Below are 14,462 nucleotides of genomic sequence, written 5' to 3'. Positions count from 1 at the left end.
AGTGGAGGTTTAGAGTCTCTGACACCTTTATCACGGGGGTCCTAAGCTATTTCCCTAACGTAGGGGACAAGGGTCATCCTACAATGTATTCAGTCAGCTAGTCACAACTGTCTTTAATGTCATGCTTCCAGCGAGTCTTTCAAAGCATTTGATTTGAAACCAGCTGCCTGCTGCAGGTGGAGACAAGAGCATCACACAGAATACTAGCAATGAGCTGGCAGACATTTTCAAACCCAGCTGTGTGAGTTTCATCATCATCACCAAGTAGCGCTTTTCACTTACAGTCTATTGATTTAAAGTTCATATACAAGTACAGCGGCTTCATGTGTCGACTATATTATACTAAGTGCACGCAGAGTTTGCAGTGACTTTTTAATATGGATAAATTACAAAAGTTCTTCCTTTCATTCTGCATTTACGTGCCCCAACTATTTTCCTTCCTCAGTCTCTCAAAAAGCTTAATCCTCTTTCTAATAGAGTTTTTGCCAGTTCCATATTTCATACGCTATTGCGCCGCATTACCGCCGTAGAATAACACTCGCTTCACAATCTACAATTTCACACCGTGCTCAACAGCTATGCACTGAAGAACTTGTGCGTAGATCAGCAGAGACGAACACTGCATAATGTTCATATACCGGACCAAACAGCATTGACTATCCTTCCGCAGCTTTGAGATCTGAAGAGACAAGGTAAGAAGCTTTGGAGGGGGAATTTTGGTTAATTCGGAATAGGAATGGCTAAATAATGATGGAATGCAAAGAAGTTCGAATACAAAAGTCAACTCAGAAAAAAACAAACAAACATTTGTTATCAAAGCAAAGCCATTAAATGGTCAGCGTGTCATCTGACGCATTCGATGCAGGAAATGCAATGTGACGACCGTCACACTCACCAGCTCTCTCTTGTCCACTTCAAACCAGCGGGAGATGCCTGGAAGACTCTGGACCAGGGTCAAGGTTGTCCTCTCCACCCAAAGGCTCTGCAATGTACCCACATGTATCAGCGTCCTGTTTTACGCACTTCAAAAAAGTCCCAAAAGGTCCACAAGAACTGACGGAACGTAACTACTGATGTACAGTTTGAATGAACGCGATGATTTCGCCTCTCGTTTAGGTGCAGGCCAGATGTCACGTCTTATCTCTAATATCATCAATTGATGTTCCACCACTTAGTCTGTCAGGCAGCGTGCTTGTCAATACCCCGACATCCCCCAAGGTCATTCTGACAGCACCATAAAGTACGGAAAGTGTAGCATTCGCTGCAGGCTATCAACATAATCGAGTCCTACTAGACTGGAGCTGTTGTAAACACATCAAAAACATGAGGAGCAGAGAGTTGATGGTTTTGCGTATGGATTTTCTAATATACTTAGCTTAAACTAATCAATTTAGTTCCCTTTGTTTGACCAGCAGTTCCCAATCTTTTCATATTCATTTTTGGGACAAATACCTGTCTCCCAGACCCAGAAAAAAAAAACAACAACTAAAAACTGTTACACTCAATAATAATGAACACATTTTGAATTCCAAAAACAAAACAAAACATAAAGCTAACAAGCAGCGTTGGTGCAGGCCTTCGCACCCTCGTGGGCGTCGGATTGAGACGCAGTGGAAGGGCTTATGTCACGAGCACCAAGATGTTTTCAGACCTGGACTGACAGCTCTGACTTTACCCCCCACCCCCCCCCCCCCACCCCCACCCACCCACCCACCTTGTGCCCTGTCAGTTTGATGAGGATTTAAGAGTACTCTTCTAGTCAAATACCCTCATAAATCCCATGACTTCGGCCAAATCTTACATTAGAATTCACATTTTAGTCGAAAAAATTTGCCCCCAGATGGCCTCCCCATGAGTTTACATTGTAAGGTACAATGTGGCACAGCAACTTTGGGGGCTTAGAAAATATAAACTGTTTGAGTTATTACAAAGTTTGAAACCACTTTTGTTCAATGCAGTGTATAAGTCATGTATTAAAGTTTGAAGGACTTCCTGTCGGGTTTAGGTCAGTGGTGTCAGCTTATGATTTGTGTGAGACAAATAACTGAGTTATGGTTTGACATCTCGATAACATTCCTTTGTACTGTGGCACCCCCTTTTTAGATACCTAGGTGGCACCGTGGAGCACATTTTTTTAATTTTTTTACATGTAATCAAATTCTTTTACCAGACCTGATGTGTGTGCCGACTGTGGTGAGTTTTTCAGCGTGTTTAGGGGGTCCAGAAAGAAAGAATAAAGAACAAAAGAAACGGAACAGATACAATAGCTCACTATTTCATTTTGGGACATAAGTAGTTCCATCTTCTACTGCTGTGCCTTTTTCACGACTTACATCGGATTCCAGCATCTTGCTCAAGGACACTCCAGCAGAGCCAGCAAGTCCTGACAGAAAGCCTATCGACCAGTGTCCTCAGGTTGGCAAGGGCTCTCTCAATTCACGACACAATCCAGGCGCCCTTTATTGATTTTATGCTTTTTTTTAATGCCACAAAAACCACCTGAACATGCCTTGACAAACCCCCACGTGTTCCATTTTGAGAACACGATATCCGACAGATCCAAAGTCTTCACCTCTCTGCAATTTTTCTTTTTTTTCGGCCCCTGCAGATAGAAACGTCTCTTCTAAATGTTGTGCAGCCTTTCTACCTTTTAATAAAGGCTGATCACATGGGAATGTTGTTGCTTTCTACTTTTGCCACCAAGAATCGTCACACATATTCAAACCTTAGGGGCAGAGATATCTCACATTAGTAGAAAGCTGATATCATGTTTAAATTTGGCCAAATAGCCTTGATGGAATGAAAACGAAATGACTACAAGGATTATGTGTTGTCCTGCATGTCTGTGTTCACTTGTGAATATTTATGAGGCAAATATCAGCGTCTGTGTGGAGCGGGTGAGAGTCTGCAGGCCTGCTAAGCTGCATGCATCAGTGGCAAGCAACTGAATATAATTAGTGATGCAAGAGTCACGATGAATAATACATGCACAATACAACGCTAATACCTGTGCACAGGTTCAAACTGTAACCGCCAAGCCACAAAAAAAAAAGAAAAAAAAAAGCTTATCATCCATAGTTCAGACTTTTAGCAAACTTCTGTCAATTTGTGTCACAGCTACTAAAAATCACACGTCTCAAATTCATTCTTTGTAACACTGGGTTTCTTCTAGGGCCCAGCCGATTAAATCGGCCGATCACAGCCCGTTTGAGAATAATCGGTAATCGGCCTAAACTGGCCGATAATCGTCGATTTTTTTTCAGAAATAAAAAACGCAGGGAATAAGACGTGGTTTCATTTTGAAAGGAAAGGGCTTGTGAATATTTATAATAATTCTTGCCCCACGCCACCTTATTCTTTTGCAGTTGTTTGTTTTTATTGCTTGTTTCAAAGATGTAAGACGAGCAAAAGGAGCTGTGCGTTAACTCTATCGTTTGCGCTTTATTTGAAAAACAAAACAAAAACACCACCACCGCCGCCGCCGACGGTGCCTTGACTTTCAGTGGGGGCTTGTGAATATTTTAATTTTGTTCTTATAATTCTTGCCCCACACAAAATACCTCATTCTTTTGCAGTTGTTTGTTTTTTCATTGTTTGTTTTCAAAGATGCGAGATGATGATCGAAATACACATCATCATTGTTATTATTATTATTTTAAAAAGCTAAGAAGCATATGAACACCATAACACGCTGCTTGCTTCAGCAATAAAAAGGATTTGAAATGAATTTTCTGCCTCTAATTTACATCTTTGTAGAAGTCTGAAAGGCTCAAAAGCAGCCATTTGTTCTATATATATAAAAATTAAGTATATATATATATATATATATATATATATATATATATAAATAATCGGCATCGGCTTCAAAAAATCCATATCGGTCGGGCCCTAGTTTCTTCAAAGCTATGGAAATCATGAAGTCACAAAGGGGAATGAAATTACAAAAAAAATAAAATAAAAATCAATAAATGTCACATGTCACTTTTTTGCACACCTCTGTGCTGCATATGTTGACATTTTGTCCTGAGAAATACATTCACCTTCCCTTTAAACTCTTTTTTTTTTTTTTTTTTTTTTTAATACCTTGAACTCATTCTCCTTGTCTTTGGTGCCCTTGTGGAAAGGCCGGTCATATCTGAACCTCCAGATGTGATTGAACTTGTAGAAGCTTTTAATGTTGTCAGGCACTCCGTCCCTCTGCAGCACATCCTGGCTCTCAGGGATGGGGGTGACTGCGTAGATCTGGAGGTCTGGAGGCAAGGCAAGCTAAGGAAAGCAGAAGGGAAAAAGCCCTACAGGCTAAAAAAATAAATAAATAAATAAAGAATTCTTCAGTGACCTGAAAGAGGACAGGGGACTCAGAAATGCATCAGCACACGAGGAGACATACGTGAGCACGCACACGCACGGGGAGAGGAGTTTACAGAAAGGTGAAGAGTGCGTGCACTTTGAGCTTCGTACAGCACTTGCACTGCCTTGATTTCAACACTGTGTGGGAAATGAACTGTAAAGCTCAAGCTAGAGATGGGTTTAAAATGACTACTAAAATACTGAGTGTTCGAGATAAACAATTTACGATGAAAATATTGGGAGAAATGAAGCTGAGTTGGTTGAAATTCTTCCTTCTACTTTTCAAACTGCAACAGAAGTTGTGTCTCGTTTGTATTTTTTTTTTTTTTGTCCTTGTTTGGATATTTTTCACTCTATTTTTGTCATCTTCCTTTTCCAAATAAGCAATCAAACTAATTTAATAGTGAAGTCCACTTTTAAAATTCATAAGCATCATTTTTGGGATAATGGTGCTATAAAATTAAAAGGCTGTTAAGATACAAGTGATGCCATCTTTTTCATATAAACATCCCAAAACAATTTGGTTTTTTTTTGTTGTTTTTTTTTTTAGTCCTGAGTAGAATCTGCAATTCCTCAAATCAGTCTGTGGGAAGTACCATGTTCACCTCCACCAATCGGAAAGCGAGGATGGGTTAGGATCAGTCTGGGGCCCTGAGAGACAAAACCAGTGATAAGAGTCCTCTCTGAGGTTTACGAGGATAATTCCTGTGAGCCCGCGATCATAATTGGGGTGACCCGGACTAATGAAGCAGCAACATCTTCATCAACTCACAGTGTCTCTAAAGTGAAGAGGGCCCGCTGAACCATCAGGAGAGATTTTGGGAAATGGATCGACGAAAAGTGGTAGCGAGGCAGAAAAGGATTCTGAAATGTTTGGCCTTTTTTTTTTTTAACTGTAACTATAAAGCATCCTGTGTTTCTGTACGAATGTAAAAATGCATCTATTTGTATGAATCTAAATGAGACTGTGGCCGCTCAGGCTGGATGTATTCCTCCACACCTCGATAGGTTCATACTGTATGTGTCCGTCTCTCTATCTCTATATAGGAGAGGATACACTGAGCATCTGCCTGGTATATGGTCTGGTCCGGCTGGTTGACGTGCTGCATGGCGATGGCATGGGGGAACTCATTGAGCATCCGCTGCTGGAAAGCCTCCAGCCTCTCATAGTCGTGGCCACGGCATACAAACTCCTTATTCTGCAGGGGAGCAAAGCCAAGGACAACATGCTGTTAGCTTGACATCTAGTGGTTGCATGCTGTAACAGACGCCTTAGTAGCAAATGCCACGGAGGGAAACGGGCCCTGTTACATCATTTCATGGCACTGGATGAGAGTTTGTGAATGTCACTTCACACTGAAGGAGTCTTATATAAGAAAATTCCAGTCTTCTTGCTTGCCAGTTTTGCCTTTGGGGAGGGCAAATTTTCGTTACTCACTGCAAAGGAATATGAAGATTTATTTACCCGAAGGAAGAAAGGGAACTTCTTTCCATAGAAGCCCACTCTGAAGAATTCCGGTTCTAGTCTTTGCTGGTCCATGATCTTGTCATAGAGAGAAGCCTCCATCATCTAGCATAAGAAATAAATGACAACATACATAAATGATGGATCGTGGTCGACTTACTAAATAAAACAACGGGAGAGATTTCTAGGACACGTCTAATGAGAATAACTCACCCTCATCTTGCTCAAGTTCCTGTAGTCGTAGTACGACTCGTACTGGTCCGCCAGCTCTCGACACAGGATGATGCCATTCTCCCAACACTGAGGACACCAAAACACATGCATGTGAACGCAGCAAACTTCAGGCAGGGATGCCTACAGTGGTGCTGTAGAATCAAAATTGCATCCACTGGGTGGCACTGAAGAGTTGACAATCAAATAGAACCTCTTTATGCAGGTACATGCGGCAGCACCCAGCAATCAAGCTAATTAAATGGAAAGTTTTCCTTTCCTGCTGCCTTCTAATCCCTCTGCGGCAGCACCGGCAGATGGCATAGCTTGTGAATGTGAAAGAAAATTGGACAATGAGTAACGAGGGGAGCGGTTTTTCATGATTCCGCAGAGCTCTGTTTTTTTCATCGAGAATATTGACAGTTTTTCCTTGTGTGTGTGTGTGTGTGCGTGTGTGTGATTTTGGATATTTTCAGTGATGAAACATTTTATTCCAGCTCACGCAGAGGAATGAGAAGGGTAGTTAGGATCAAGACATATAATCAGAAGAAGGAAAAAAGAATAAAAATGGCTTCCTTTGGAAAAAGCTGAAGAGACAGGAAAGACAGATCTCGTTCAAAACGCAGCTTACTTCAATCAGCTGAGCTCTATTTTAGCTGCCAATCTCTCTCTTTTTTTTTATTCCCCCATTCTTTGCTGAGGCGTAAAAATCACAATGCGTATCACGTTTCAATCTAACCGTCATCCACATTTCTAGAAGGGAATGGTGGAGGTTCGCGTGGAAGTATATGGAAACCTGCTGTAATCGTAGCCGCCAGCGCCCCGATTAAATCGGTGAGGTGTTGATGCCTTGAGCTGCTGTCACGACTCATGACAGGTAGAAATTAAATGTCTGACCAGCAGTGGCGTGTACTTTTTTGAAGCGAATACAAAGACAATACTTTTCTCTAAAGACAGAATTTCATTGAAATTGAAATCACATTACATTGCCATTAAACACAAAGGGGGCTCTTCTGAGCATTCATGTTTAGTGAATGCGGTCATGCTCGTAATGCTAACGTGTATTTTTGTACAGTACACGAACTAAGAGAAGTGGCGATTCCTTGCAGAAATCTGAGGTGCATCCATATTTTTAGAACTGTTAATGTGATGACGACATACACTCTCATTTCACTGAGACATTGTCTGGGTTTTTTTCCTCATCGGGGGAAAAAGAAAAAAAAAAAAAGACCTCGGTGTTCAACCTTGCTTAGCCTATCCCTGAGTCTTTTCATTGGGTCATAATTGAGGACCACGTGGACAGAATGCTAATTTCGTATATCAGACTAGCAGGGATCCAGTAGTGCATTAGCGCTGAGAATATGTATGAGAGGCTGATACACTGCTTGTTGTCAGCTTAGCGAAACATACGTGCCCTGAGCTTGAAAAAGGCTCTTGCCTCACAGTGACTGTGCTTGTCGATCTTAAAGCTGTTAGCACAAAAGAAGAGAGGCATGCTCTTATAGCAATTTAGCACTCAACCTACGTGAGAAGATAAACGTGTGTTTGAGCTCACCTTCCCCCTGTCAAAGTTCTGGACAATCGTGAGATGCAGGAACTCTTTCCTTTGCCACTCGCTCTGCATGGGGTAGTTGAGAAATTCTCGCAGTGGCCTGTCGGACCACTCTAGTAACTCATCGTACAGCAGCAGGGTGTACGAGGCCTCTGTGAAACACAAGTACACACAACAATCGGATCATATAAAACTACTGCAACGAATATTGTCAGAAATATACAGCTATATGCATGAAGCATTGGTTGGTGTAATAAGCTAGCAATAGCTACACATCGGGTGAATCTTGATTTTATATATAAAGCTATCTATCTATCTATCTATCTATCTATGTATCTATCTATCTATCCATCCTTCTGGTACATTCCTCATATCTTACCTGTGTAGTTCTGTGCTTTCAGGTGGAGGTCATACAGCTTGTGAATGTAACGGATGTACATCTCCTCTTTATTCAACTCCGTTTTGTAGAAGTTCTGATGACAGAAGTGGGTGGTTGAGGATTGAAGACAAAAAAAAAAAAATGTCACAACAGAAGAAGAAGAAGAAGGAAAAAAAAAAGAGAGATTGCGACAATTGTAGAGAAACTGAAATGCAAATGAGAATTTAAAAGCCACTGATTGATCTATGACGGAAGTAAAATATATTCCAGCATGGGATTTTTTTTTTTTTCCATGTATACTTCATGTTGATGCAAAATGAAGAATTCGACATGTGCAGATACTCTTGAACGGTCATGGCAATAAGGGTAAGTCATGTTTTAAGATTTCCATCCATCCAACGGACATAAAAAGAAAAAATGAAGCCATGCGGGGAACTTCACCTTCTCAGTCCTGTTGTTTTACAGACCAACATAATGCTCATAAATTGGCATTAGTTGCTCTACCCACAAATCTAGAAGAATATTAATCCACGCTTAGTTGAAATGGAAGCTTAAATATGTAATCATTTGTCACAAATAAGCTTATAATGATAAGGATTGTGCAATAAAAATCAATCAAGCAACATATACTTTTTTGTTGTTGCAGTTTGTTTGTTTGTTTGTTTGTTTTTTCTTTCCAAAGGCGCGGTGACGTTCCAGCTCCATCAATGCCGTATGGTGTTGTAACAGATGCGGACACAATTCTATCATGACCCGTGTATTTCATGAAAGCTGAAATCAAATGAAGTACGGGTCATTCCACTATCAACATCATAATGTGACGCACAAATGATTATTCGGTTAGTCAGTTCAAAAAAGAATGGAAAAACTCGGGCATTGAAAAAAAAACAAACAACCTTGATTTGATCGGGTGATATTTCCTCCCTTGCTCACAACACTTCGGAAGTGCTTTTCCATTTATCTAGATCGCCGCTCCACCCCTGCTGCTACGGTTTGTGATCACACACAGAGAAACTGGTCACCAGCATGCAACCGAATACGTTTTTTTTTTGTGGGGGGGGGGGGGGGTCTGTCGATATGCATCTGATCGTATCAAATGGTATGATAACTTATAATTAAAAATTGCAACGTGATGGATGTATCAAGATATGTATCATATTGTGAGACTCGTACCAATAACCAGCCTGACGAATAGCACGACAAAGGCAGAAACACTACTAACCAGTAAACTGACAGTGCATCCGATCTTCTTTCCATCTACTTCTCCCAGCTTCATACAATCCCTGCGATTGAAAAAGAAATGGTTAAGGAAAGTGGTGCGCAAGCTCCCTTTCAGTGGTATGCGGAGAGGTTCTTAACTTTTTTTCTTTTGGGGGGGGGGGGGACACAAGTCAAAAACAACGAATACTGTCAGAAAAAGTAAATACTAAAGAATGAAAACGCGTTATCTTCTCAATACGTTTTGCCTTCCTTGTAATGTCTTTGCGTCAGTCATTACTGTCACGACGCATCTGCCTCTGCTAACGGTGCCGCCGAACAGTGCAGGACGGTACGGGGTTATGACTCAAGTTATCGCCCTTTTGGATTGAGCTGGACTCAGGAAGAGCAGAAGCCCCAGTGCATGGTGTTGTGAGCGCATCCATAAAACCGGCGGTCAGACACGGTCCCTTTCAACCAAACGTCCAAGACCGAGAGACATATGACCGGATATCTTTTTTTTTCTGAGAAAACGCGACACGCTGGTGGTCCAGGTCCACGATTCAATCACGTCCTAAACCGGTTGCTTGATAGCAGGTAAACTGGCAGGAAGAAATTGTAGATCGAGATGGCGAAAGAAGAAAAGATTATCCAGGAGGTGTTTAGTATGAAATAACCGTGGATGTCCATATGGTTAAAAACATGTTCAAATTCACGAACATATTCCAGCACGTAACCCTTCTGGTTACCTGATGTGTGGCCCCTCACTTGTGGACCTCCCCTGCTGTAGCAGTGAAGAGCAGGCTACACTACTGTGTTCTGAAGTGAATTTTTGTCTGAGGGAGAACTTGGTTCAAAGAGTTTGAGAACCGCTGGTTAAGGGCATTAATGACTCAGTTATGGCAACGAGAGAGGAAAATGAGGAGGAGATTCTGGTGCTTTGCAGACAATATTTTAATCGATACTGTAAAGAAGGCACGCTCTCTCACCTGTAGTCCAGCAACCTCTCCATTAAGCGTGTGACAGTGGCAATCAGAGAGATCCCGCTCTCCCTCCAGGTCTCTCTCTCGATCTTCTTCAGCAGGCTGGAGAACAAGGAGGAAAGCCAGAGTGAGACAGTGGGATGGAGAGACCGACAAGAGACAAGAGGGAAAGGTGATCCAAAAATGGGAAAGGAAAGGTGGCAAGGGGAGGGAAAAGAAAGATTGCTAAAACAAAATGTAGCAAAGAGTAAATTTAGTAAAGAACAAAAACAAAACAAAAAAAAACAGTCACACCAGTGTCACCTATGCTTGGTGCCTTGTCATTAAGAGTTAAAGGCCCGACATAAAGGATTTTTTTTTTAATTCCTCAAAAAAAATTATAGTAGTTTTATTTACTGCCCAAATTGTTTTTATTTTACTTTTTTTTTTTTTTTTTTACATAGAATTCAATTTCCAAGCAGCAGAGAAGAAAAACAAAACACGAAAGGTTACTTTTTGGCTGACGTTGAATTTCACAACCCTGCTCCTGCCTCACACACACAACACTGAGACAACAAAGAGGAGAGCATCTTACCTAGGGTACGGACCAAACAGAGGAATTCTACTCCAGGCGGGAAGCATAGGCGGAATAAATTAATATTAATACTATTAATATCAGCACTCACTCACACAGGTTAGCTAAGGAGTTAGTGGAGTTAGTGGGAGGGAAAAAAATTAAGAAACTAAATGAAATAAATACATCGACTTGGCAGCAAAAAAAAAAAAAAAATATTGGGGAAAAATACAAACATTTTTACACTTAATACGTCTGTCTAATATCGGCATATTACATTGTATTGTAATTCAGATTCGATTTACAGGGGTCGTACATCAATATTCAGTGATATTCCACTGTTTCTGTAATGATTCTCATGCAGTGATTGTGGTAAATAGCACAGCTGGTTATGAGACACAAAGGTTCAGTCATGGAACACACAGAAAATCTTCACACCTCATTTCAGAAATGTGATACTAGAGACAAAGAAAGCTATGCTGAATCAAGTCTGAGGCCTGAGAGCGAATATCTATGGTGGAAAGGGACACACAAAAAAAAAAAAAAAAGGTAGCTGAAACGGAAGTGGAGCTGCGCGCGCATGTGCACGCACACTCACGCACACGCATGCAAACACACGCACTCTCTCGGATGTGAGCAGGGACCTTAAGCATGCAGAACGCAAACTTGGAGACAACAAGGACAGAGTGGACGAGGACTGGCCACAGAGATGTGTGTGAAGATGACCGCTAACTCACCCGTCATTATAAACGTATCAGTTTGTGTAATAAACCAGGAAGATTACATCTCAGGGTCTGTGAGCACTAATTCCATTTTTCACACTGGCAATGACCAAAATCTTACTTAATGAATCTTTTTTTTTTTTATTATCAATCAAAACATTCTTTGGCAATTCAGCAATCCTCAATACTAAATATCAGGTCTTGAAACAGCAACAACCATCTGTCCATGCTCTAAATTTTATAGAAATTGATAAGGCCAACTCTTAAATGTCACACTTTCCATTAGTTTGTCTGTAACTGTCCCAAGTCCCGATCCCTAAAGGATAAAAGGTAATATTAACACATGAAGTGGATAAAAACAAGGCCTCTGCTACCCGTCGGCTTGTGTGCATCGGTTGTCCAAAATGTCTGCAACAATGCTAAAATCCAAAGAAATCCCTAAATGCTACTCAAAGTGCACTTCATTGAATGCCGTCTCGCTGCGCCAACTAAATTTAAAAAGCACATGAAGTCATTTTTGTACGACTGTTTTGAAAATGGTGAACAACGCTGGGTTATTTGTGAAACCATTCTCCTCAAGGGGGGGGGGGGGGGGGGGGGCTATGTCCGCTGCATAGGTAGCGGAATCATTTAACTTTCCTTCGCAACCGCTGACATTCGGTTGCTGTTGTTACTCGTGCCTTTTTCATTCGATTTAAATGGCGCAACTTCAATATTTATATACATAACGTGGTCAAATTTTCTAACGTGCGTTAACGGGGCATTTAATATGAGGGTGTACGCTGAGTGCAAATACTCTCCAGTCTCAATAATTGCATTCGAAGACAAATGGGATTTTTTTTTCTATGGCAGCAGGCTCTGTCGTTAAATGGGAAGCTTAACATATTTAACAGGTTTTGCTCCAGTAAAATATCAAGGACAGCTTCCCCGAGCTGGTATGCCGTTAATCTGTCCTCTTTGGGTTTCAGGGTTAAAAGCTCATTTTCAAGTGCAGAATTTTCAGACTCATCCCACTTGCAGATGAAACGGCCGTTTACCGAGGTAAACAAGCAGCGAGTTTGCAACCCACACAGGTGCAGCCTTGTGCGAGTTGCTCAATTCAGCTGATGCCATAAAAAGCTATTTTCTGTCGGCGCAGGTGTCCGAGCTAGTTTACCTCTTTGGTGTTTTGCTATTGAGCGTTTAAGCTCTCAGGTGGCTTTTTAGGCAAAATGAGATAAACCGCCATCTGATGAGGACTACGTCTTCCAAAATCAACGGACGTGGACAAGGGATTTTCAGTAAGAACCTGAGAGCCGCTTCGTTCAGTTTTAAGTAAAATGTCCCCCATGGATTGAGTCGCACTACTTTTGCCCCTTACTCACATGCTGTTGAAGAGCTCCCGGTACGTCTCATCTCCTTTGCCTTCAGACATCAGACTGTCTAGCTTGTCAATCAGCTTGGCCTCCACCTGCCAGAAGGAAGAACTTTGGACTCAAAGAGCTGCCTTTTTAAAACAATGCTGATCAAATACTTGAGATGAAGTAAGGTACAGATCGTTTTGAACTGAAACCAATTAAATTTCAACATATCAGTAATTTCCCGCGCAACTTTGCCAGAACAAGAATTTTCTCAAACTCAGTTTCGTGAGTTAAGATGGGTTTTTTTTTTTCTCTTACCCACCTCAGAATTTTCCTCTTGTATCAAACATAGAGAAGTGAATCTGTTAGAGATGTATCACCTGTTTGAAATTGCCGCTACGTCTCTGCTCCCAGTCCATCATGTCGTGGAAAATGGGGATCATGACATTTCTCAGGTCAGGCTGGGGCACCAATGTCACTTCCAAGAATGGCCCAATCATGGCTGGGATGAAGTTCAGCTTGTGCTCCCCTGGAGAAGAAGTCAGTGGTCAACATACGTAGCAGATGGGCTCTCACTTGTAAAGCAGCCTTCCTTAATTCAAACGTTTCAACTGCGATAACGGCTACTCTGCTGATGTCACCTCTCCAGCTCCTCGCCCAGTGGTTTTCAACTGCCACTCCCACCTCACCAGCCAAATTCCACTCACCTGAGCTCTCCACCACACTTGCAGCTCATCCCTGTCATCAGCCCAGGTATTTAAGCTCCAGCTCCACACACACACACACACACACACACACACACCGGTTGCCTGGTTGTCTTCACATTATGCAAGCCCTTCTAGCACTCTGTTCCGGACTGATCACCCGTTGCTGACCTGGTCTGTCCCTGCCTGCTCGCCTTGCCCTCGGACTGATTGGAAGATTTCGACCCGTTTCTGCTCTGATCCTGTCTGCTCGTTTGCCCTGGTAATTGACCTCGCCTTCCATCCCTGACACCGAGCTGCCTGTCCTTGAGTTTCCTGTCTGCTGGTTTCACGATCTCTCGACTGCCTCCGACTCTCCGATGGTCTGTTCCCTGGCTGTTATTCACCCGGCGGAAAGGACGCGTCATCTCCTTGTGTTCTGGAAGTTTGGCTTTCCTGCCAGCATCAAGGGCTCACGCCTGAGAGAAATCAGTGACTTTAAGGACGCTGCCCTGCGCATCACCGCCCCGTGCAGCCCCGCAGGATCGAAATCCGGCGACAACAGTATTTATTTTCCCTGTGTTTGTGCCTGAGACTGAGAACTTCTGCTTGCTGGATCGCATCTGGGTCCTCACAGGGGCATGACAGGTACATTGATTTAAGTGCTTTAAAAAAAAAATATTAACGAAATAGTTTCACGGATTAATTATTCCAATACAAAAGTAAATTGGTCGCAGCGTGGTCAAACAGACCACAAAAGCAACGACGAGGTGACTTCATGTTGTCTACAAACATGCAGAAAACTGAACTTTGAATCATCAGATCAAGTTTTGTGCACCATCTACCCGTGGCAAAGAAAGAATTCTATTTTACCTTCTCTGATGTCTGCACTGCCATCATACTAATGTGTCAGAATCAGTCCTTCTATTGAGTGGTTCCACCGAACGAAAGCAGCTATTTATAATACACTCTTTTTTTTTTTGGTGTGTTTTTCTACCAAAAAAGCGCAGATGTATCCGCCTCTTTGT

General features: G+C 42.0%; 1 protein-coding gene across 4 annotated transcripts in view; it reads right to left on the bottom strand.

The window, feature by feature from the left end:
* Positions 1-14,462, bottom strand: part of dock4b (dedicator of cytokinesis 4b) — a 129,633-nt gene that overhangs the window by 20,603 nt on the left and 94,568 nt on the right. For 2 of the 4 annotated variants that reach the window (XM_086202281.1, XM_086202282.1), the window contains exons 31-42: positions 13,132-13,280; positions 12,776-12,861; positions 10,711-10,737; positions 10,143-10,238; positions 9,179-9,239; positions 7,957-8,050; positions 7,581-7,729; positions 6,029-6,115; positions 5,816-5,920; positions 5,408-5,549; positions 4,084-4,250; positions 896-982 (exon numbers count right to left, since the gene is read on the bottom strand). In XM_086202281.1, coding sequence (XP_086058407.1) covers positions 896-982; positions 4,084-4,250; positions 5,408-5,549; positions 5,816-5,920; positions 6,029-6,115; positions 7,581-7,729; positions 7,957-8,050; positions 9,179-9,239; positions 10,143-10,238; positions 10,711-10,737; positions 12,776-12,861; positions 13,132-13,280 — 1,250 coding nt within the window. The remainder of the gene's footprint in view (positions 1-895; positions 983-4,083; positions 4,251-5,407; positions 5,550-5,815; positions 5,921-6,028; positions 6,116-7,580; positions 7,730-7,956; positions 8,051-9,178; positions 9,240-10,142; positions 10,239-10,710; positions 10,738-12,775; positions 12,862-13,131; positions 13,281-14,462) is intronic. The other 2 variants (XM_086202283.1, XM_086202284.1) reach the window with 1 other exon arrangement.

Source organism: Aulostomus chinensis, chromosome 4, assembly GCF_037954235.1.
Source record: "Aulostomus chinensis isolate RoL2024-O1b breed Wild chromosome 4, RoL_Achi_v1.0, whole genome shotgun sequence".
In the NCBI taxonomy this organism is placed as follows: domain Eukaryota; kingdom Metazoa; phylum Chordata; class Actinopteri; order Syngnathiformes; family Aulostomidae; genus Aulostomus; species Aulostomus chinensis.
Note: the sequence above shows the minus strand (reverse complement) of the source record. Positions and strands in the feature narration are given on the sequence as shown.